We start from the raw sequence: 25,946 nt of genomic DNA, 5'->3' as shown, positions 1-25,946 counted from the left end.
TATTACAATATCAGTTCTAGTAGTTTTGGAGTGGAGTCTGTAGAGTTTTTTATGTACAATATCATGTCATCTGCAAATAGTGACAGTTTAACTTCTTCTTTTCCAATTTGCATTCCTTGTATTCCCTTGTTTGGTCTAATTGCTGTGGCTAGGACCTCCAGTACTGTGTTGAATAACAGTGAGGAGAGTGGGCATCCCTTGTTCCCAATCTCAGAGGAAAAGCTTTCAGCTTCTCACAGTTCAGTATGATATTGGCTGTGGGTTTATCATATATGGCCTTTATTATGTTGAGGTACTTGCACTCTATACCCATTTTGTTGAGTTTTTATCATGAATCGATGTTGAATTTTGTTGAATGCTTTTTCAGCATCTAGGGAGATGATCATGAGGTTTTTGTCCTTCTTTTTGTTGATGTTGTGGATGACGTTGATGGATTTTGGAATGTTGTACCATCCTTGCATCCCTGGGATGAGTCCCACTTGGTCATGGTGTATGATCCTTTTGATGTATTTTTGAATTCAGTTTGCTAATATTTTGTTGAGTATTTTGCATCTACGTTCATCAGGTCTATTGGTCTGTAGTTTTCTTTTTTGGTGGGGTCTTTGCCTGATTTTGGTATTAGGGTGCTGTTGGCTTCATAGAATGAGTTTGGGAGTATGCCCTCCTCTTCTATTTTTTGGAAAACTTTAAGGAGAATGGTTACTATGTCTTCTCTGTATGTCTGATAAAATTCCGAGGTAAATCCATCTGGCCTAGGGTTTTTTTTCTTGGGTACTTTTTTGATGACTGCTTCCATTTCTTTGCTGGTAATTGGTTTGTTTAGATTTTCTTTTTCTTCCTTGGTAATTCTTGGAAGGTTGTATTTTTCTAGGAAGTTGTCCATTTCTTCTAGGTTTTCTAGCTTGTTAGCATATAGGTTTTCATAGTAGTCTCTAATAATTCTTTGTATTTTTGTGGGGTCCACTGTGATGTTTCCTTTCTCATTTCTGGTTCTGTTGATGTGTGTTGATTCTCTTTTTCTCTTAATAAGTCTGGCTAGAGGCTTATCTATTTTGTTTATTTTCTCAAAGAACCACCTCTTGGTTTCATTGATTTTTTCTATTGTTTCATTCTTCTCAATTTTATTTATTTCTTCTCTGATCTTGATTATGCCTCTCCTTCTGCTGACTTTAGGCCTCATTTGTTCTTTTTCCAATTTTGATAATTGTGACAATAGACTATTCATTTGGGATTGTTCTTCCTTCTTTAAATATGCCTGGATTGCTATATACTTTCCTCTTAAGACTGCTTTCACTGTGTCCCACAGAAGTTGGGGCTTTGTGTTGTTGTTGTCATTTGTTTCCATATATTGCTTGATCTCTATTTTAATTTGGTCATTGATTCATTGATTATTTAGGAGCATGTTGTTAAGCGTCCATGTGTTTGTGAGCCTTTTTGCTTTCTTTGTACAGTTTAGTTCTAGTTTTATACCTTTGTGGTCTGAGAAGTTGGTTGGTAGAATTTCAATCTTTTTGAATTTACTGAGGCTCTTTTTGTGGCCTAGTATGTGGTCTATTCTGGAAAATGTTCCATGTGCACTTGAGAAGAATGTGTATCCTGCTGCTTTTGGATGTAGAGTTCTATAGGTGTCTATTAGGTCCATCATTTTGTAGTGTGTTGTTCAGTGCCTCCGTGTCCTTACTTATTTTCTGCCCAGTGGATCTATCCTTTGGGGTGAGTGGCGTGTTGAAGTCTCCTAAAATGAATGCATTGCATTCTATTTCCCCCTTAACTTCTGTTAGTATTTGTTTCACCCCTTGTTGGGCGCATATATATTTATAATTGTTATACCCTCTTGTTGAACTGACCCCTTTATCATTACATAATGTCCTTCTTTATCTCTTCTTACTTTGTTTGAAGACTAGTTTGTCTGATACTAGTACTGCAACACCTGCTTTTTTCTCCCTGTTGTTTGCATGAAATATCTTTTTCCATCCCTTCACTTTTAGTCTGTGCATGTCTTTGGGTTTGAGGTGACACTCTTGTAAGCAGCATATAGATGGGTCTTGATTTTTTATCCATTCAGTGACTCTATGTCTTTTGATTGGTGCATTCAGTCCATTCACATTTAGGGTGATTATCGATAGGTATGTACTTATTGACATTGCAGGCTTTAGATTCGTAGTTACCAAAGGTTCAAGATTAATTTCCATACTGTCTAAGAGTCTAACTTAACTCAGTTAGTATGCTGTTACAAACACAATCTAAAGGTTCTTTTCTGTTTCTCCTCTTTTTCTTCCTCCTGCATTCTTTATATATTAGGTATCATATTCTGTACTTTTTGTCTATCCCTTGATTGACTTTGAGGATAATTAATTTAATTTTGCATCTGCTTAGTAATTAGCTGTTCTACTTTCTGTACTGTGGTTTTATTACCTCTGGTAACAGCTATTCAACCTTAGGAACACTTCCATCTATAGCAGTCCTTCCAAAATAGACTGTGGAGATGGTTTGTGGGAGGTAAATTCTCTCAGCTTTTGCTTATATGGAAATTGTTTAATACCTCCTTCACATTTAAATAATAATCTTGCCAGATAAAGTAATCTTGGTTCCAGGCCCTTCTGCTTCATGGCATTAAATAAATCATGCCACTCCCTTCTGGCCTGCATGGTTTCTGCTGAGAAGTATGATGTTAGCCTGATGGGCTTTCCTTTGTATGTGATGTTATTTCTTTGTCTGGCTGCTTTTAACAGTCTGTCCTTATCCTTGATCTTTTCCATTTTAATTACTATGTGTCTTGGTGTTGTTCTCCTTTGGTCCCTTGTGTTGGGAGATCTGTGGATCTCCGTGGCCTAAGAAACAATCTCCTTCCCCAGATTGGGGAAGTTTTCTGCACCTACCTCCTCAAAGACACTTTCTATCTTTTCTCTCTCTCTCTTCTTCTGGTATCCCTATAATGCAAATATTGTTCCATTTGGATTGGTCACACAGTTCTCTCAATATTCTTTCATTGTTAGAGATCCTTTTTTCTCTCTGTGCCTCAGCTTCTTTGTATTCCTCTTCTATAGTTTCTATTTCATTTATCATCTCCTCCACCATATCCAACCTGCTTTTAATACCCTCCATTGTTCTCTTCAACATTTAGATCTCTGACCTGAACTCATTCCTGCGTTCTTAGATGTCTTTCCATACTTCCATTAGCATGTTGATGATTTTTATTTTTAACTCCCTTCCACAAAGAGTCACGAGGTTCAAATCATTTAAATCTTTCTCAGGAGTTGTATTAATAATTTTACTCTGGACCAGGTTTCTTTGGTGTTTCATATTTGTATATGGCGCCCTCTAGTGTCCAGAGGCTCTATTCTGGAGCTGCTCAGCCCCTGAAGCAATGTCAGTGGTCACAGGGGAGCGGTATTGGTGCCCCATTTGGTGAGGTATGCTGTTTTCTCCAGGTGTATGCAGTCTGGTGCCGTCCTCTTCCCTGTTGCTCTCTCAGGATTAGTTGCACCAACTATATTTTCTAATTGTATCCAGTTTTAGGAGGAAGCCTCTGTCTCTCTCACACTGCCATCTTTAATCCTCTTCAGTATCAGTATTTTAATTTAGAAACTTTTAAACATATTTTGTAGGAAGCAATATTTTTAGTATAAGAGAAGAGAGATATCAATGTAAAATAAACAAAATAGAAAACTGGTTGTAAGTCCGGGGAGAGGAAATCCCAGGGCAAAATACCTCTAAAAACTGAAAAAGGGAGAAATAAAGTTTAAAACCCATTTATTGCTTACAAACTGCAGTCCAGTGCCGTCTCTCTCCCCTGCTCAGAAGAAGCAAGCAAGCAAGCCCTTCCCCTTAACTTCTCAGGTTCAGACACACCCTTGGTTGCCCAGCTAATTACCCACTGACATGGAGATGAACTTCTCTCCACCCCTGAGGATATGCAAATACACTAAAGCCAGGTGAGATATTCTGAAAATGTTTCAATTTTATCCACACCAGTATATTAAATTTGAATTGGAAATCAATATAATAAGTCATGATTTAGAAAATACATTTCGTATATCTAAATACTGAAAAGACTTGAAAGCAATGATACCCACTAGCAAAAAGTACATCAACTGCCTACATCTTGGTTCTAAATACTATTTCCCAACTGAAGGAACCAGGGTACACTGGAGAAATGACTTGAGTCCAGATCTGTGATAGGGAAGGTACATAAGTGAGTCTGAGACAACTCAGGCCAGAAGGCTAGGAAGTTGTTGAAGACTAATAGCATCATGTCAAAAAGACACAGGATCTACTCACCCAATTTGAAGGGACTTGTACTGGCCTCAAAAGAACAATGATCACAATTGATTAAAACAACTCATGTCTTATGAATCCACAATGATACTCAAAAGGAGAAGGCCAGGCAAAAAAATCATTTTCCACTACTTGTAGATATGAAATCAAACTTTACTTTGAAAATTGGTCATTAAAGGGAAAAAAATCAGACATTTACCTTGCTTTTTTTAAAGGTTAATGAGGAAGAGTTCTTTTTCACAGAAGAGCTTTCTGTTAATGTAGAAGGAATAATAGAATTTGAAAACTATTATTTAATCAACAAATATTTCATTGTTAATTCAGGAAAGATTTATTGATAGATTACCAGACCATGGTGAAAATTTGCTGGGGAACAGGAAATTAGCACTGTGCCATAGCCTTAACTCTTCAATTATTTCTTAATACAAAGGATGAAATATACATAATGGAGAGATCTGATAACCATAACCTTAGAGAAGTGATCAAACTCAGCCTCAAACTAGTAATTTGATGTACCTCCTGATATAATACAAAACAAAGTACATAGCTATACCTATGACATATTCTTACCAAAATGTTTAATCTGAATCTAATTACTCCTTTACAGCACACTTTGGGGAGAATCCAGAATATGGAATATTCCTAGAGACAACTAGACAAAAATAAAAAATTCATAAAAAATAAAAAAGATGAGTGGACTATTTATAGAACTAAAAAAGACTGAAGAAATATAACAATTAAATGTAATGATTTAAATTTCTTTGGATTCTGATTTGTAAAAACTTTCTAAAATACATTTTTTGAGTAATTTGAAAATGACTGAATAAGAGATGATTATTTATTTTCTTCAGAGTGAAAATGATATTGTAGATACCAAGGAGAATGTCATTCTCAGAATATAAAAATTGATTTATTTTGGGATGAAGAGTCATGATGTCTGTTATTTACTTCCAAACTGTTTTGCAAAAAAACAAATTATATATGTAAATAGATACATATAAAACAAATATGCACAAATGTTGTGAAAGTGGTGGGGATACAGGTATTTATTCTTTTATTCTTTGACCTTTTATTCCTTTGACTTTTTCATAATAAATATTGGGAAAAAAATGGCACCTGAGTCAAACTTTGAAGAATAGAATGTGAATAATATCTTTAAGACTGTTGCTCTTGCAAAGTTCTTCATAGACAAACTCAGGAAGCAGATAAAAGGAGAAAAATTGTGTGACACTCTATCTAGAGATTACTTTTAATATTTTGAGGTAGTGTATATACAGTTGGCTCTTGAACAATATAGCTTTGACTCCTCAAAAACGTAACTACAAATAGCCTACAATTGATTTTATGGTAGTAAATGATAAAATAGATGGGTATGTACATATATTTTATGCATTCATTACATACCTAACTTTTCCTTTATTTTTTCAATATTTCTAGGCTACATGGTTCATCTGTGAGTTTTTTCAAATTGTCAACAAATCTCAAACATTTTTTCCAATACATGAATTGAAGAAAACCTGCATATAAGTGGGCCTATGCAGTTCAAACCTGTGTTGTTCAAGGGTCAACTATTTATGTATATGTGTGTGTGTGTGTATACACACTGTATATCCTATATAATGTGTGCTATTTTAGTATTCTATTTTTTTTTTACTTAATATCATGGATATCTTTGTTAGTAATTGCATATTAGTATCAGTTTACTGGCTGAATGACTGTAAGTCCAGGGAAAGGAAATCCCGGGGCAAACTACCTCTAAAAACCAGAATCAGTCAAAGGGAGAAATAAAGTTTAAAATCCATTTATTGCTTACAAACTGCAGTCCAGGGCCTTCTCTCTTTCCTGCTCCAGCAGAAGCAAAACCAGCCCTCCTCCTCACCTCTCAGGTACAGATAAAACCTCTGTTGCCCAGGTAATTACCCATTGATATGGAGATGACTTCTCTCCACCCCTGAGGAATGATGCAAATGCACTAAAGCCATACTTTTTTCCACCTTTGAACGCCTATTATATGCAGATGTACTAAAGCCAGGCGAGATATTCTGAAAATATTACAATTTTACCCACAATGACATTTCATTGTACTAGTATCTTGATATATTTCATTTAGTCTTCTATTATTGGATTGTAAAGTATCTGTTAACACATCTTTTCTCTTGTGTTTGATTACCTGGAAGGGTAAAAATTCATAATGTGTAAAGCACAGAGGAGGAAATAGGAGTTAAAGCACCCAGACGGAAAAAGAGTAAGGTGTATATGGGAAAGGTTGAATAGTTTACTTTTTCTGGGGCGTAGGCCACTATAGACAAGGAGAATAGAAGGAGGTAGCTTACCATGATCCTTGAATGGAAGAGTTTGAGAAGACTTGCTCTCACTTAATCTTGGACTATGCCAGGTACTGTTTTTTCATGTATAACGTACTCAAATTGCAGGAACTGTTGTTTTTCCTAACTATAGGCAAGGAAACCCAGGCACGGAGGAGTTAAATTGCCCAAGGTTACCCATATTAATGAGAGATAAAGCCAGGATTCGAGCAAACGCAGTCTGGCTCCAGAGCCTGAGTGCTGTTCGCCTTACTTTGCAGACAAGGAATAGTGAGATGCTGAGCTGAAAACCTAGGACCTACCGACCTCAAGGCCTTAAACATAATAGATGGTGACAGTATAAATTAATATGGGCTTGATCCGTCCCCCTCGACCGTAAGAAGCATAAAAAGCGTTAGTTGAATACCCCTTAAAACCTCGATGGATTCCTTATCTCCAAAATGTAGGAAGCATTCAACACTTAGCCGCCCTAAAATGGCCAGTGCGCCTGAATTGAACTGATTTAACACTCAGGCTTCAACGGTGACGAACCGGGCTCCACCGCTTGATAATTAAATTCTAAAATGCGCGCGAGCCCCTAGGCAAAACAGTTTCCCGCCTCCCAGTCGGTTGGCAGCCAGCTCAGCAACAGCCTTCCAGCCCTCCAGCCCAGGACCGTGACGTCAGCACAGGCTTTGGGCCAGCCTCTGCGATCCGTCGGCTTCTGTACAGCTGGGTACCCGGCTCTTGGCCCCACCCGCTGCCCCGGAAGTTAATGTAGAAGTCACACCTCCCTCCTCACCGGCAGGGCGCAGCCATTTTAATTCATAGCTGAGTAGGCGGTGGCGATTTGAGTTGGTGGTCTGGCTCTGCTGGGCAGGGGGCAACTTTACTGGTTTGGGGTGGTTTTTAGTTTAGTTTTTCTCTTCTAGCTTTGCATCGCGGGCCAGTTCGCACGTTCCAATCAGCTGAGGCCATGTCAGGAGACGGAGCCACGGAGCAGGTGAGGAAGGAGAGTGGTGGGGCCTCGTGGCGACCGCTTTTCTCCTTGTCTCTGTTCGTCCGAATACTTGGCTATGTTCACTTGAGAAATAAATTGCGCTTAATGAGCCCAGGGGTTCGGGTACAGGAGAATAGGGACAGGTTGGGGAGCAAGATCTGAAACTTAAAATTATTTTTTGGCTTCTCCGTTTTAGGCGTTATTAAGAACTAGTACTTGATTTAGACAGTAGTGGTAGCTTCTTTGTCCCCTTTAGGTTCAGGGGGTTTATTCCAATGGGAAACCTTCCTTTGATACCATTTTGATATTAGGGTGGTTAGGAATTATAACGTGTGCTTGCTGTTTACGGAAAAAAAATTGTTTCCCCCGCTCCCTTTCCTATATGTACGGTACCCAGAAAATAGGTTACTAGTTTGAGAAATAATTTGAGATGAAACTAATCTGGAGGACTGTCGCTAGAGCGAATGAAGAAAGCAGTATGCTATGAGTAGAGTTTGGGAATTTTGTGACTTTTTCCCGCTTCCTTCTTATCTTATCCACATTTCATTTTCGTTTTTCAGCGACACAAATATTGCAGGATTTGCTAAATCGAAAGCCTGTTTTGGTCACTAAATAAAAGCATATGTTGTAGTATTGGACATGTGACATTAAATATTTTTAAATTCAGACCTTTAAACGTTACTTTTGCTCAGAATTTTGTAGGATAGTATTTACTTTTTAGTTTGGGAGCGGGAACTGATATTCTGTGAAAGACGTCATTCAATTTTATTTTCTATTTAAGTCCTGGTATGTTCGGGTAAATAGTTTTTAAAACGGAGGTTGGCTATCGTGCAGAGTCTCAATTTCCTGAAATTTCCCATTGCCATAGCAACGAAATACTTAGGTTTTCGTTTTCAAAGTCCCCAGTTTACAAAGTGGAGGCTGTTTTTGGAGATTAACAGAGATGAGGGAAAACGAGCATTCCTATTGAAAAGTCTAGGTGACTAAATTTCATTATTTCGGGGCACTTGGACTAATCAGAATTTTGTGTTTGTTTGTCAGCTGGTTCAGACGTGAAATCTTAGCGGTGTTTCACATGCCGTTAGTATGCCCAAGAACTCAAAGTCTAAAATTATATCGAATCTGTTTATGTATATCCTTTTTCTGGCCTTATAGTTGGTCATCTTAAAGCCGAGGAGGGGTAATGTACTAAGGTTTCATTGAAAGTTTCCGGAGTTCCTTGTTAATTCTTAAATTTATCTAAAATTGTAAAGGCTGAAATGTTGCTATGACCGTAAATATTCTAGAACTGTGGTGTTTTAAATAGAGGTGGTGGTGGAAATACACAGAAAAGAAGTTACCCATAAGTTTTAATGTACAAAGTTTAAAACAGAGCAAAGTTCAGTGAATACCAAGAATAAGATTCTTTACGTGGAATCAACAATTGTTAAATATTTTGCCATATTTATTTTATCTCTCATACACATTATTTCACAGTAAGTAGAAACATATTTCAGCATTCCCTTATATAAAGGGCATTAATGCTGTTATATAACCATCATACCATTTTCCTACCTATGAAAACTAATAGTAAACCATACCATTTCTAAAATCTAGTATGTCTACAAATTTCCCCAGTTGTCCCAAGATGTGATTCGTAAATTTGTTTTTTTTTTTTTTTTAAGCCAGAATCTAATCTGGGTTTTCATTGCATCATTTGGTTGAATAGACCCCATATTTTTTCTCCTAGGATATTGTCTGTCTGAGGAATTCAGGACAGTTTTCAAGTAGGACTTGCCATTTCCTAAGTTTACTTGATTTTTTTGTGTGTGGTGTCATTTAACTTGTCTCTTTATCTGCGGTGTTTCTGAAAACTTTATGGTTAGGTCTAAACTCAAGAGCTTTGATAATGTAGGGTTAACTATTTTCATACAGAATACTTTATAACATTGCATCAAAAGACACTTCATGCAAAGTTGTTTTAGTGATTGTTAAGTTTGTTTATTTGCTTGGCTTGGACGTCTTCGTTGTGAAAAATTTTTCCCCTTTGCAGTTAGTAATCTGTGGGCTGATATTGCATTCCTCAGTAACCTTTTTACCTAGTTATTTATCATCAATTGATAATCGTTTATATAGTTATTACATTGGAGGTGACACATGGTAGTTTGGGTTTTTTTAATCTGTTATTCTTTCTCAACTTGCTGGCTCATATTTTTCTTTAAGAGAAATTTCCTTTTTTTCCTTTCTCCTTTTTAAGATTGAGTGTCACTGGATTCATGGTTTAATGTGTTACAGTCAGCTATAGCCATTTTTCTTTTGTATGATCAACTAACTTGTCCCCACCTTTATGGTGGCTCCTGTATCTTCATATCCATCAACCTGAAGGACAGTTTTTGACATTTGATTGCAAACAAGAGTCATCTTCATATAATCTTTCAACTTTTTAAAGTGATAGATTTCAAATATGCAGAAAAAAATAGAATGTATGATATTTCTATCATAGAGCTTCAACTTGTTGCTAATCTTGTTTTCCCCATATTTTCATTTTCTCTCCACCCATTACTTTGAAGCAAATCCCAGATATTATCCAACTTTAACTGAAATGGTAATGAAATTATTAAAAATATGAGTCAACTAGCTTGATGTGTAAGACAGTAGTAGCATTGAACATTTAAGGGAAAAGAGAGTGACTTGAAATGATGGACAAAAACTAAACAAAGCTGAAGAATGATAGGAAAAAATATTAAAACCACTCTGAATCATAGATTTGCTTTGAAAAGTTGCCAAGGGATGGGATGGACAGAGAATCCTACAAAATATGAGGTACAGTTTCTTTTAAGTCTTTAAGCTAAAAAAAAAAGTTTGTTGAATAAACCCCGTAATAGCTTTTTTCCCCAACTGTAACTCATTTTTTAAATTAAGGTATCATTGATATACAATGTTATGAAGGTTTCACATGAGCAACATTGTGGTTTCAACATTGACCCATATTATCAAGTCCCCCACCCCACTCCCATTGCAGGCACTGTCTATTAGTGTTGTAAGATGCTATGAAGTCATTACTTGTCTTCACTGTGCTGTACTGCCTTCCCTGTGACTACCTATAAACCCAGTAATATCTTAAATTTGTTACTCAAAAATATGTATGGTCATTTCTTTTTTGGTACTGACTAGATTTGTGCCCTCTGAAAGAGGGAAATGATTGTAGACAAGCAAAATCCCTGCTGAGGTTTATTGTGTTTTTTTTTTTAACTCTTGAAGGAAATTCCATTTTGCATCTAGGGAGCTATTTAAATTACTTTGCAGTGTTGGCTATTCTGAAATTCCAGGTTTATTGTCTTTGCCAGTTTAATGGTGACAAAACTGTATGTGTGTAAATTTTTCCCCACAATGAAAACATCTGGTTCCTTTGCAGAAATATGGTTATATTTTTATCTTGCACATCTTTTTTTTTTACTGCTTGGTTCAACTTTTGACCTCATTCTTTAACTCCATTTTTCCTTGTGCACTACCCCTACAGCGTTTAGTAGGTAGGCTGTTGTGTAGGGTTCCTTCATTGGGTTTGAGCTGAGTTGAAAGGGCTGCCTTACTTATTCATCATTGCATGGTAAAAATGAAATACTGTTTTGATATTTAAAGGTGTTCAGTAAATGAATGGATTAATTTTGCATCTTGGCTATGCTAATAAGTTATCGATTCTCAAGGAACCTAATCTTAGAGAGACACAGCATAAATAATACAAAGTAAAATATTTTGGACCTAAAAGAGTGGGTGGTTTCTAAAGTTTTTTTTTTTTTAAGGATGGTGAGAAATGTGTTAGCCAAGTCAATTGATATGAACTTTTAAGTCCTTAAAATTCTGTTTTGCAGTCTTAGCCTTTATAAATGTTACTCCACTTTTTAAACAATTTATAGTCTTTCATAGAATTAGGAAGGTCAGAGTATCCTTTGGAAAAATTGGATAAGCACAAATTAATTGCCAATAGTTCTTAACAAAGAGGGGGATTCAGGTCCAGAAATATTTTGCTTTTGGTGGAAAATAAGTTTTGGAAGATACACAAAATGTGAAAAATGTGTTCTGTTATATCTTACTGATGAGGGAAAGTTGAAACATCTATAGTGTTGAAACCTGAAACCTGGTTTATTTTGTTGGGTAACCGTTAGTACTCACTAGCTGTAAAGAGAACAGCAGGACCAATTTAAAGCCAAAGTGGATGATGTGTGAGGGGTTAGGAAGAGGGAGGGAGAGGGCTAAGTATGTATGTTAGGTGATATGTTCTTTGGGCCCAGTTATTTTCATATCTATTCTTAACAAAATCTTTCTGTAATAGGGTTAACTACTTTTCCCTCTCTTATTTTACATGATACTTAGTATAACAGTTTGGGGGAGGCAAATTTGATTTGTTCATCATTGTCAATATTTCTTGAAAATAACTGGAAAAATATATAGAATACTCTATTTGGCAATAATTGTTCCTGAGACAGATTGATCTATGTTTGCAGAAACACTGGTTTTCCTTAGAGGTACACCAAAGATTGTGTTAGGTGACCTTGTGTTCCTTCAGAATTAGGAATATAGGTGTTTCAAGGGAAAACAGGACTTCTCATCCTAGATAGACATTCCATAGTGGCAAAATCTGTACTCAGCTGTTTACCTATTAAGTGGAAACTTCCTATAAGTTTATAGTTTTAAGCTCTTCTGCCATTTTCTGTAAATCTCTCTCTTTACCAAGATCTGGCTAGAAATTTAAGTCTTTCTGTTTTGTTTTGCTAAACAGTGGTAATGGTGTTAGAATTGATAATAAAAGGGTTTTGAGTTGAGCAAATGTTTATTTTTTGATCAGTGGATAGTTTATTATAAAACAGTAAATAATAAAACCAGAAAGGCAAAACTATTCCCTAATTGAGGTTTTTCTGATGTTTCACAGAGTTTATATAGTTAATTAATATCTTGGCTATGCTTGATCTAAAAACTACATTTATCAATTCTAAAAAACTAAGTTTTGTTTTTTCATAGGGCATGAATAAATTAATAAGCAAATGTGATAAGTGTAATTATTTGGACCAATAACCTTTAGTCTATTTTAAAAATTTTTCAGTTGTAGATTTTTAGTTTTTGGAAGGGTTGATTGGATTATATGCAGGATACGTATTCCAATTCATTCACCAAAAAAATCTGGTAGACTCTTCTGCACTGGTAAAGGAACACAGGACTAAGCTGGCATCCAATCCTAATGTCACCTTCACATAAAATGCTTTATTCTTCAGGCATATGAATTCGCTCAGTTATTACTTGGAGATGGTCTTGCAGAGTGTTACCCTAGTCTTAATTTTATTTTGAAAAAAGTTAACTACCAAAACAGACTTAAGACTTCAAATATGTAGTATAGTATATGCAGTTTTCTTAATGCTTGTACACACACACACAAAATTTAGGTCTGGTGCCACTTTATTTTTAAGGAAACACAACATTTGGAAAAAGCAGATTTACAGAACAAAGATTAGATAGTTTCTTAAAATGGTGTCTGTGGTCCCTTGCATCATAATCATTTTAGGTGCTTTATAAAAGAGTGGTGCCTACACCCCAATTTCAGACATGGTGTAACAGATTCTATAAGAGCCTGAGAATCTTCATTGCAAACAAGTACCACAAGGGATTGTTACATAAACAAGCTTAAAAACCACTTAGGGGTTGAAGATAACCTGGACCTTAAAAGTTGTTTTTGATAGATTTTTGATAAAGTAAGTGGAGAAAAAAATTGCAGATTATTTGAAGATGACTGGGCTTTTGACAGTATTTTACTGATGTTTCCTCTCCTATTATATTTAATCAGCCATTACTGGTAATCGTAGAAAATACTCATTACAAAGTCAGTTTTGAGACTTACCTACTTGTTCAATTGGTCATGGTCAAGGTCTTAGATAGGTTTAAATCCTTTAACTTATTATCTCCTCCTTACTTTTGACATTTATCACATGGATTAACTTTCAACTGATCTCTGTTTTAACTTAATTCAGTATGACTCCTAGCATAATAACACCCTTTCCATTTACCACAGATAGACAGCTATTTGGAGAAAAATAACTACTTTTTTCTTTTCCTTTTCAAGCTTTATTTCCCTGGTGGGAATGGGAGAAAGAAACTAGGTTATTTTATTCTTTCAATCATTAATATAATAGTGTTTGTCACTTCACCTCCCTCCCCCAATTAACAGCCCCCTAATGTATGTTAAGCTGCCATAAGAAAGAAAGTGGTTTGCAGTTGTAACAAAGCTTAACTAAAGAGATTTCTATAATTGTGTCATACCCACAGTTATATGAAAAGGCTATTAAAAATGTTTCTCCCCTTTCCAGCTACACTAGTTATGTTATACTTCACAATGGCAGTTCTGTAGTCATAATACTTCATCCAAAACAACGTATTGCAGTAGCTTGAAAGTGGAAGCAAATAATGTCTTCTGTTTAGCGAGACATTAAAAGAACCACAAAAATACAAAACAATGCCATTGTTTTCACTTGTTTTATGTTTTGGAAAACATTTAAAAATAAGATGAGAAGTTTATTTCAGAAGGAATTAAATTTAAACGATTTTGTTTTAATTTATAACATGATAATATTGACAGATTCAACCCACATTTTTAAAAAATCTCTGGTTCTTCAGTTTTTAAGAGTACAACGATTTTTCACAAAAAGTTTGAGAACAGTGAAATAGTGTGTGGTGCGTCATGCCAATGTCACAAGTACTGTTTCTCTGAGTTAGCTTCACATAACAAACAGTGGTAAAATGAAGACAACCCACCAAATGGGGAGAAAAATTGTGTAAATTAGATACTTGATACAGGTTTTGTATCTATTATATAAGACTTGCAATTCATTAATAAGATAGCAAAAGTGGGCAAAGAATCTGAATAGGCATTTCTTCAAAGATAATACAAATGGCTAATAACATAAAAAAATGCTGAACGTTATTATGCATCAGGAAAGTGTAGATCAAAATCACAATGAGATATTATCCACTAGGATGGTTATTACAATCATCAAAAATACACATAACAAGTTTTGGTGAGGATGAGGAGAAATTGGAACCCTCATGCGCTGCTGGTGGAAGTGTAAAATGGTTCAGTTGCTTTGGAAAACCAGTCTCGCAGTTCTTCAGTGTTAAAACAATTACCATATAACCTCGTATAGCAATTTAACTACTAGATATAGAACTAAGATAAAAGAACACAAATGAATTCCACCAAAAAACTGGAAACAATTCAAATGCTCATCAACTGATGAATTAGCGAAATGTAGAGTATCCATAACAATGGAATATTTGGCAATAGAAAGGAAAGTACTGATACATGATAAAACATGAACCTTGAAAACCTGTAAAGTGAAAGCCAGAAACAAAAGAACACTTACTGTATGTCACTTACATGAAATAACCTGCACTTTGATGGAGACAGATTGGTAATTGCTTAGGGCTATAGGGTGGGAAGTGAGAATGACTATTAATGGATATGGGTTTCTTTGTGAAGTGATAAAATGTTTTAAAATGTATTGTGGTGGTTGCTAAAAACCACTGAATTATATGCTTTACGTGCATCATTTGTATGTTATGTGATTATATATATCTCAATAGAGCCATTATTAAAAATGTAAAAAATCAAGAACACATAATGGATTTACTGTACCTCCATACTTCTAGTCATTGACATGTACCTTTATTCATAAGAAAATAAATCAGTTGATATTTTAGCAGTGTACTACTAGAAAAACAATTCATAGAACAGATGTTAGCAATAGTTTCTCAGTAACTTTTCTCTCTACACTTTTTAAGAGTATCATTTAGTTCACATTTTTTAAAGTTTTTTGAGCTTAATACTGTATATTGGTGTGTATCTCTATTCTCTGTACAGTTGTGTTATTTTGCTAATTTTTGAAACTGAAATTAAAGAAGTTCCTAAAGGCATGCTAGTGTCATTAGTAATATGCAAGCTTTGAGAGCTAGTCCCGCCTTTCTGCTTATTTGATTTGGGGATCTAATCCTACTCCAAATTAACATTGCCTAAAGATTGATAATGGGATTAGAGTTTATTCCATAGGCAAAAACTGGATTTTGATAGTTTCTTACAGTAATATGTTTTGGGGATAGTAATATGTTTTAGGGACATAAAAGTATGGGACAGCTGTTCTTTTACTATACTAAGCAAGAGTTCTGACCTCACTCCAGTACAAATGGGCATTGGAAACATCCCATAAAAGTTTTCTTAAAGTGACCTGTTCCTCTAAACTGGCAGCATTACAACACAACTCCCATTTCCTATGTAGGCCCAGTTTCCTTTTTCATGCAAGAGCAGTGTTCAGTTTTCCTTTGCCTTATAGCAATATGGTAACCAGGCCAGAAATCAGAAATGTTAAACTGTTGACTATCCAACTGGTTCATAGCTTTGATAATGAATGACATTATTATGGGCATTAAATGTCATAACTGCCAGAGTATATGGTTGGCCATTTTGGTTAGCTTCCATTGTTGAATAGTGCACTTGATTGAGAATTATCTGTGTGTGTAGATTGTTTTGTGAACATTTAACTATGCTCTTGTCCAGGGGAAAATTTAGGGATGTAACAGATTTTGAAAAGAGCTTTTTAGCCATGGTTCTGCCAGATTCTAACTGGACTTGGGGCAGATTCATGTAATTTTATTTCTTATTAGGAAATGGGGTTATTAATTACTTAACAGAGAGTGACAATTAATGCCTGACATAGCAGGTGCTAAGCAAATACTCTTTACTTCTGATCTCCAGCATGCTACACATAGATTCCTAGGTCCTTTCCTCTGGTGTTTATGGAGAGAATTTTAGGACTTCCATGAACTTGGATGAGAAAATTAACACTTGTTTTTTTCACTAATCTCTAACTGAAATCGAACCCTTCCTTTTGTTTCGAATGTAGACAAGAAACCATAGGAGTAGTGTTAGCAACAACTGCAACTGGGACATAAATCCAGATATTGTTGCACACATCACTAGACTTGCCACTAGGTCTTGTTACTTAATTTGTTAAGTATCTTTTACTATATAAACTTTGTTTAAAAATATTTCAATAATTATATTTCAATATAATTGGTTTTCTTTGAAATCCCTCATTGTTTATATTGTGTATTTAAGAACTTTCTGAGAAAAGGCCCATAGGCTTCACTAGACTGCAAAAAGGTTCTCTGGCACCAAAAAAAAGGTTAGGAACCCCAGGAGAGCCATGGTTTTCAACTGAGGCTGTGTGTTAAAACCAACTGGAGAGTTAAAAAAAAAGAAAAAATAGTGATGGTCTAGGCCCATCCCAAAAATTCTTACCTAGAAGGGTCTTGAGTATCTCTTTTAAAATCCCCTTTTCCTCCAGGTGATACTGGGCTGCCAGGGTAGAGAATCACTAAAGGAATGGGTTATTTTAATTAATAAGGAGATGTTTATACTCCTTGTTGGTTGGGTTCTGATGATCAAATATTAGGTACTGTCTTACAAGTTTTCTTTGTTCTCTTACAGATTATGGTATACATTATCTATTTGGTAGGTTAATTTTCATCAAGTGGATCTTGACTGTTTTTGCCTTTGCATCAGACTGCTTTGAAATACATAGTGTTGATTAACTAAAGCAACTCAAGTATAGATTAGTTGTTTAGTTTCTGATTTAAAGTTCCTGTATTAGATAAACTTATTTTATCATTAACATTTTATAGTTGTATTTTATGAACTAAGATCCTGGTTTATTTAAAAATATTTTTAATTTTTTTCAAGAAGTTAACTTTTTAAAGGAAGTCTTGATTTTGTTGTATTCCAAATGCCCCTTCAGAAATGTTTGGCACATACCAGGCACTGAGCAGATACTTCTCAGGTGAATAGTAAAAATTCAAACAGCAGAACTGAATACAGTTTAGAGTGTGTGTGTGTGTGTCTCCCCAGACCATCCCTTTTTTTTTAAACCCAGTTACTATGGAGATTGTTCCATGTATATATAGAACTATCTAAAGACTTGCCCTGCCATGTTTTTTTAGTGACTACAAATTTCATAATATAGCTAGTTCTTTTATACACGATTATTTAAATAATTTCTGGTCTTATGCAACAAAATAAAGCTGACTATTCTTCAGTATATATCTTTGCGTATGTGCAATAGGGTAAGTTGCCAGGCATGAAACTCAGGGTCAGACATACTAATTGTGATGATTATTAATACTTGCCCCTGACAGCAATAGAATGTCTGTTTCTCCATACCCTTGCCAGGGCAATGTTATAAAACATGTTTGATTTCTGTCTTAATGTTCACATTTGTTTGTCTTTAGAGTATTTAAACTTCATTGTTGCTGTTTTTCTATGGATTGTTTGAATATTTTGCTCTGTCTTTTTGAGTGGCTGGTCGTTATTGACTAGATTTTATTTTAATAACTTTGGTACTTTTCTGTATGTGTTGGAGATTTTTTTTAAAGTTTGCCTTTTGACTTTGATTATGCTTTTCTCATTCACAAATTTAAATTTTATAAATAAAGTTTATTCTTTTAAATGCTTCTGAAGAACCTTTGCCTTGCAAAGATATTTCACTGTTTTCCTTTAGTTCTTTATGTTTTTGTTTTTAATGTTTAAATCTTTGACTTACCTGAAATTTACTTGGGTAGAAAGGGTAACTTTGTTTTATAAAGTTGACTTTTTGCAGTTTTTCTAAGAGGACTACATTTACTCCAACACCATACATTGACTAATCCACCAGTCTGATTTGAAATGCCACCTTTATTATTTGCTATTTTTCTATATATTGTTTTCTGTCTGAGCCATCATGATCCAGTGGTTGATTTGTCACCATTACCCAACTGTTTTACTCTAGTCATTTTATGCTTTAATATGTGGGTGGAGTCAGTAGTCCTCCTTTATTAAACTTTCCAGTTTTAGTTTCTTAAGCCAGCTACTTACAAAGCTCTTGTATTAGTAATACATAATTTTTGATACAAATTTGTATTAATCTTTTAAATAATGTTTTTCTTTCTACATAAATGTGTAATCATCAATGGTGAAAGCTATTTTGTTCCAAAGAAAAGAGCGTATTGCTCCCAGGTAATTTTTTTCTGAACAGATGACTAAAAACTTTTTTTCCCAACTCTGGGTGTTTTGACAGAATTGTTCTGTGAGATATAAATTGCCACTAAAAAGAGAGAAAAAGAAAGCTTTTAGGGGCAACTTCCCTCTCTATCTCCTGTTGAGTATTATTAGTGTGTATTACCATAAAGATTTCAAGACGTCCTGCAAAAAGGCAAAACAAAACTTCATATAAATTAATATCTGATTAATTTGAGGCATCACTTTTTTGTGATACATAGTTGTATTCAGAATGCTAATTTTGAGAAGCATTATTTGTATTTATGCCTCAGGTGCTAGCTACTATTTTAGGTATTTTTTAAAGATTATTTCTGTAATAAAAATAAACTACCTGATGAAAGGGTTTGGGAAATACTGGAAGTTAGAAAAAGGTGGGGGAGATCACCTGTACTTACACCATTCTTCACCCAAACATAACCATTAGACATTTTAGTAAAATCTTTTAAAATTTCTTTTATTGCAGATGTTCCATAGTTTTTTTGAATCATACTATATATACAGTTTGTGAATCATGTTTTTAACACTTTTACATCAAAAATAAAATTTCCATGTCATTTCATGCTTTTTCTTTGTAGCTCAGGATGAATGCTCTATAAGCAGTATTTCTCAAAGTTGGTTCAGGGACCCTGAGTGTTCCTAAGACTTTCAGAGGATATGTGAGTCCAAATTGTTTCATAATTAATTTAAGACATTGCCTTTTTCAGTTTTAATCTTGCATAAACTATATGGTGGAATTTTTACATGGTGTGGTAATGCATCGGATTGAATGCAGAAGCAGATAAGAAAATCCAGTTACACTTTTTTAAGTCAGATGTGAAACAAATATGTAAAACAGGGATCTTCTCACTGAATTTGAAGTTATTTTTTGTAAAAGTGTTACTTAATTAACATGTAAATAATTTTATTGTTATTTGTCCATGAATGCTTAACATTGTTCTGTTTTAATATCTAACATAGTAGATATTATATAATAACAGAAACAAAAGCTCTTTGGTGTACTCAATTTTTAAGAGCATAAAAGGGGTCCTGAGATCACAGTTTGAGAACTGCTGCTCTGTAGTATGTAGTACAAAAGATAGATTTATTAAAATTTTAAATGTTTCAGAAGTATGTGATCACTTGATTTTGTTTTTAAGCAAGTCATTTACAGTGTATACAGATTACAGGAAATACAAGCTTTTAATAAGAGGATATTTTATTTTGTATTTTATGTTGTGATGTTGCATTGGGGACTGATACATAAAGGGCATAAAAGGGGTCCTGAGATCACAGTTTGAGAACTGCTGCTCTGTAGTATGTAGTACAAAAGATAGATTTATTAAAATTTTAAATGTTTCAGAAGTATGTGATCACTTGATTTTGTTTTTAAGCAAGTCATTTACAGTGTATACAGATTACAGGAAATACAGGCTTTTAATAAGAGGATATTTTATTTTGTATTTTATGTTGTGATGTTGCATTGGGGACTGATACATGTACTTAAATTAGGCATGAGATTTTTGAAACAGTAACATCAGTTCGTTATTTTTTTTCCCCCAGGCAGCTGAGTATGTCCCAGAGAAGGTGAAGAAAGCTGAAAAGAAATTAGAAGAGAATCCATATGACCTTGACGCTTGGAGCATTCTCATTCGAGAGGCACAGGTTTAGTGATATAGGATTACATTTCCTTCTCTATGGGTCCAATCACACTACTTGGTTCTGCAGTAAATATTCTCATGATCCTAACATTGTAAATGCTGTTTATTGGTTTTCAATTTTAGAATCAACCTATAGACAAAGCACGGAAGACTTATGAACGCCTTGTTGCCCAGTTCCCCAGTTCTGGCAGATTCTGGAAACTATACATTGAAGCAGAGGTTAATATTTTATTTTATTTTTTCTTATATAGCATATAATGGGAATTGCAGCCTACACTATCATGATAGCAAACAAGTTAGGAACATAGATAGTACAACTAGGACAAGGAGGATTTAAATGTTTCTTGCCTTTATTTTGTAAAATAGGTATGAAGTAGTAATTAAAATGAATTTTTGAAAGTTGGGTCTTTACAAGCTGATGATTGTTGCATTTTGGAATTGCAACAACATTAAAACAGTTTCAATGGTATTGGAGTGCTTTAGCCTTTTATTTACTTGTCATGTGTCAATTTATTGCCTCCTGTGTCATTTATTTAGAACTCATTTTTCTTTTTATTCCTACTTACATAACTAATATGAATGGTATTAAAAGAAAATACAAAAATGTTAACATAGTTTCGTAGGCTATTTTGAGTGTCTGGTGAAATGAAACATTTAGGTGAATAATTGTTTCAGATTTTAACTGAAAATGCATTGTTTGCCAATAAATGTAAGCACTTCAATAATTTAAAGAAATTTTTTTCTGTAGGATAAAGTTTACATTACACAGGAATAAGCTGATGTGACTCAAATCTATGTAATCGTAATTTACCCAATGTTACTTTGATTTTTATTTTTCGTTCTAACCATTTTGAAGTAAGTTGGGCATGTTTATTTTAAAGAGTAAGGGCCCCGTTCTTGATTATAATTGGAAGGGAAATGTCCATTTTTAAAGACTGGAATTAGCAGTCAAGATAATAATAAAGCATTAATGTATTGGTAACCATTGCACCAAGTAATCATTGAGGTTATAAATTAATGTGATGGAAAAGTGAAATGGGACTACTTGATACCCACATTAAGCTGAAAATGATATCTTTTTTATAATTTATAATACTTGTCAAATATTCTCATTTTGAATATTATTCATTTTGTAATATAAATTCTCAACATAATCAAGTACACTGCAGCCTCTTCATAACAGTTTCCGCAGTTGCTGAAATTCAATAATATATGGTTCTGTTTTGGACCTATTCAAAGGGTTTTAGTCATCAGCAGTACTGAAGAAACTTCAACACAACACAGTGTCTGTCACCTGTGATGTGTCCCTCAGAATGGACCCAGCCAACAGCAGATTTAAATCGAGGCTACAGTGTACTCTTTTGTTTTTGTGCTATAGTTTATATTGCCTTACTTTGGGAGGGTTGGATTACTGGACAATACGAGGAACATTATGTGTGTGTGTGTGTTAAATTTTTTGTGTACGGTAGTGTATGTGGTTTGTGTGCTTGTGTGTTTGTATGTCTGAGAGAGACTGTACCTTATGTGGAGTCTGGATGTGGTTTTGGCCCAAGACCATATCTTTAAGGTTTCGTCACTTTGCATTTGGAACCATTTTTCTTTGATATATTTAATTATCAGAGTAGACTGGCATGAAATTCACCAGGTGAGTGACTAGACCTGTCTGAAGTATGCTGAAGCCAGTGCTGCTTTGTAATACTCATTAAAGCAAGGAACCTGTATCACCTGTACATGGTCTGCATTCCAGTTTGACTTTACAAACACAATAGCTTCTATACAAACTCATCAGAAGTGAACATAGTTGGTATAGTTTTTTTTAATAATGAAGTAATACTTTTTGATTTTTAGGAATTTCTTTCAGTTTCTCAAACATTCAGCCATTCATGCACTTCATCATAGCATAAGTTAAACTGAAATTGGCAGGTAGATACTCCATTCTGTAAGTATAAACACAGTGGGTCTGTTTCTCCCATTTCCTAGCTAAAAATAACTGCATTCTAAAAAGAATTCTCAGACAGACCAGATGTCATTCCAACAGGCTGGAAGTTGTGTAAATAACAGGCTCATTTCATATGATAATTTTGGAGCTGCTCATAGTTACTGGATTTATTTAGTTGGTAATGTTTGCAGTCATTTCACACACACATCACATAAAAATATGAATATATGTATAAACATCTCTTGAAAAAATGGTAAAGAAACCTATCTGTGTACTTTGTAAAATTTACATTTCTGGTTTAGGAGTTAAGTTAAATTGAATGCTGATCTCGGAAGTGCCTATCATGAGCCATGTTTTTCTCTTTCTTGATTTGCTCTTTATTTTTTTTTTCTTCACATTTTGTACTTTGGCCCATGAGAGGCTAATTATCTTTGGTCATGTTGCCCAGTGTGACCTTTAGTATATCTGGAGAAGACATACATAATCTATTTCCAATATATTAAAATTTGAAGTAACAAGAATGTCTTTACATTAAAGGTTAATACTAACAGCATTTACAAAACACCCTGTATGCACTCTCAAGAAAATAAAGTTTGGTTAATACATTTGTTGTAACTCAGTACTTCATGGTGGGAAAATTGTTTCATTAATTTATGTTAAGCTGAATCAATGTGTGTGAATCTGAATACAGTTAGTTCTTTTCTAATGGAGAATACATACATCTTTAATAACAAAAGATGATTGCTTCCTCAGAGAAATTTCTTGTATATCCTACTTAACAAAATAACCCCCCAACAAGGACTTGGGTTTTTGGAGGAGGATTGTTTTTGTTTCTGTTTTGCGTTTATTGAAACATCAATTGCAAATGAGAGCATTTTATAATTTTTATCAAGGAGGTTATTGGACTAATCTGATATCTTAAGTATTTGCCAGTATATCAGCGTTTCTCATACTAATGAACATTTAGCAATTCCTAGCTACTTGTATAAAATTTGAGCTCTCAAATTTAATCCTTAACCCATTACTTGTTTTTATTTATTTATTTATCTATCTATCTACCTACTTGTTTGTTTGTTTTGCAAAAGCATAGGAATTGTTAGAGGTAAATTTCTCTTGTTCTAATGAAAGGGCAACATCTGTGTATTTATAATATAATTTCAAAACTAGGCCATATTACTTTAGTGTTGCATATATTATATTTAGGAGATCACAATTTTGCCTGTGAAAAGTGTTGCGTTAGTCTTGAATTCTAAAACTGCTATGCTACATGATTTGACTGTCATAAGAGCAGACAACTGTATGACTATTCTTAAAGTGATAGAGTTATCAAGTTATCAAATACTAGGATCTAAATGTAGTTGTTACAATATTGAAATAGTTCTGCTTAGTTTTAAAGGAAAAATTGATATATAAAGGTGTCTTAAATCTGTAGTGTGTGTGTAGTACATTTTTGAATTCAAGAAATGTGAGCTTTTAAATACTAGAGTTAAGTGGAAGACCCAGAGTCTCAATCCTCTTTAAATAACCCACTTTTAGAGTTGTCAGAGGGGTCACTATCACAAAATTGAGAAAATTTACACTTTGCTATATTCTTTTGTAAGTCATTCCCTTCTCTCCCTTTGTGGTTTCTGTAGCTTTTCATGTAATTAGGTAATGTGACAGCATGTAAGAAGTGATAATATCTTATTGTTAGAAGTAATTTATTTTCAATCAGGACAAATTCATAAGAAAGGATTATGTTTTTTATTGATAGCTGAAGGAGAAATGAAGACGGTAATGCTGCTGGTAATAGCAACACTGTATCTTGCTGTCTGTGAAAGCTGTAATTATTGAATAAAAGTGTATAGAGAATTGATTGCTTTTTATTTAAAAAATTGAAAATGTGAATCCTTATAAACAACAGTTTGTGAAATACACATCTCAGTTTTTCAAAATAATCTTTCTACTTGGGAAAATTACTCTTAAAAACACTTTTCTTCTTGGAAAATGGAAGTAATCTCAGAATGGAACATGAGTGACCTATGTTGAAATAAACTTCACTGTTCATAGTAGTTCAGTACCTTTAAGTAGCAGTTTAAACTACTGTATTTATGATGTTTTGTATATATTGGGCAATGTGATTTTTGAATGTAGATAGAATTATTACATTACATATAGATTATAATTTCTTCAACTTGGAATCGTTTTAAAAAACAATCTGTACTCTTTTCCTATAGATCTGCTCTTTTTCTGTTTGTAATAAATGTTGGTCCATGTCTGTGTGATTATTCAGGTTATACTCTAAAACGCTATATACCTTTTAATCTAGTTTCATAAATGCATGTATAAATGCAGTGTAGGGGTGTTAAAACAGGAATTATTTGCAGACAGAACCAATTGATCAAATATCTGAAAGTGCTTTGAATAATTACATAGTATTTTAAAAACAAAGAAGATATTTTCATGTTTGCTATTAAAAATACTGAAGTTATATTTTAGGGTTTATTGAAGTATCCCTTCCATTATTGTAGCATAAGTGTTGTCACTTCTAGTATTATCTACATTTTTTTGCATGGGAGCTTTTCACCCAAGGCTTGGCATAATACAACTGTTTGCAAAACGACAGTTAATCTAGATAAAAAAATTCCTTCCAAAGTTTCTTTTTCATTTGTTTTGTCTTATAGGTAATTTATTATTTTATGTGAAATGTAGCCATTTCTTTTCAAGCAAAACCTTGTACTGGTCAGCCTGATAGTTTTATTTATACTTCTCAACTTCATAATGCAAAGTTATGATCTTTACAAGCACTGATAAACTTTGAAAAAAATGGTCCTTTTACTTGTGGAAAGACTCTTAAGTTTTAAAACCAGCTTCTTCTGTTTGTGTGTGTTTATGTAATAAGAGTTACAGTATATTCTGAAAATGTGGAAAAGGTGTCTTGCCAGAAAAGTACATACATTCTAAAATTTGTGAAACCAAGGGGCTATTAGATCACACAGTTGGAAGTTTCCCTGTGAGTAGTGTTTTAGTCTAAAGTTTTTGGACATTTTGGAATAACATTTAATATATAATACCAATAATTAAGTATTTAAAAATTATTGGGCATTGTAGTCATCAAGATCTTAGGGTGTCTCAGTGTACAGCCACCTACCCTGTCCCAGGAGGTATTAAAGTTATGCTTCACTATGGCATCTGTGAATGAACAAAAACACTTAATGCTCTTCATCATACAGGGTTAGACATCTCCAAATTTAGAGAGAGAACTAAACCTAACAGGAAACCCTTTCTTAGGATGCTCTGTATTTTCTTTTGGGTGGGGGCGGGGTTGCGTTCTGCATTTTCACTTCTAACTTGAGCATAGGGAAACTAGGTACCTATTGATTGAATTTCTCTTAAAATGTCCTCTTAAAGGGCTCCAATGTTTTTTAATGGGGTTGTTTTTGTTTTGTTTATTAGTGTATGCTTTCAACTTGCAAACAGCTGCTCTTTCTGAATGAGTCTGGTTCAAGGCACTTCGAAGAAATGAGGATGTCTGAAATACTAGTGATATCTATAAAAACCACTTAATGTGGACAAGAAAGCATTAACTTGTACATTTACTTTTTAAACGTTAAATTTTATTACTAAACAGTTTTGTTCTTAGCAAATTTGGAGGAGGTAGCAAATGGTTAGTATAATCATGTTATAAAAATTGAAGTCTATA

The 25,946-nt window shown here is 34.2% G+C and overlaps 1 protein-coding gene across 1 annotated transcript in view; it reads left to right on the top strand.

Annotated features, from left to right (window-relative positions):
* Positions 1-7,313: 7,313 nt before the first annotated feature.
* The window catches only part of CSTF3 (cleavage stimulation factor subunit 3), a 76,846-nt gene continuing 58,213 nt past the window's right edge, over positions 7,314-25,946 (top strand). The window contains exons 1-4 of the mRNA XM_017658482.3: positions 7,314-7,416; positions 7,514-7,584; positions 20,228-20,329; positions 20,449-20,544. Of these exons, the coding sequence (XP_017513971.1) occupies positions 7,558-7,584; positions 20,228-20,329; positions 20,449-20,544 (225 nt within the window). The 5' untranslated portion in view covers positions 7,314-7,416; positions 7,514-7,557. The remainder of the gene's footprint in view (positions 7,417-7,513; positions 7,585-20,227; positions 20,330-20,448; positions 20,545-25,946) is intronic.

This window comes from Manis javanica, chromosome 11 (assembly GCF_040802235.1).
Source record: "Manis javanica isolate MJ-LG chromosome 11, MJ_LKY, whole genome shotgun sequence".
Taxonomy (NCBI): domain Eukaryota; kingdom Metazoa; phylum Chordata; class Mammalia; order Pholidota; family Manidae; genus Manis; species Manis javanica.
Note: the sequence above shows the minus strand (reverse complement) of the source record. Positions and strands in the feature narration are given on the sequence as shown.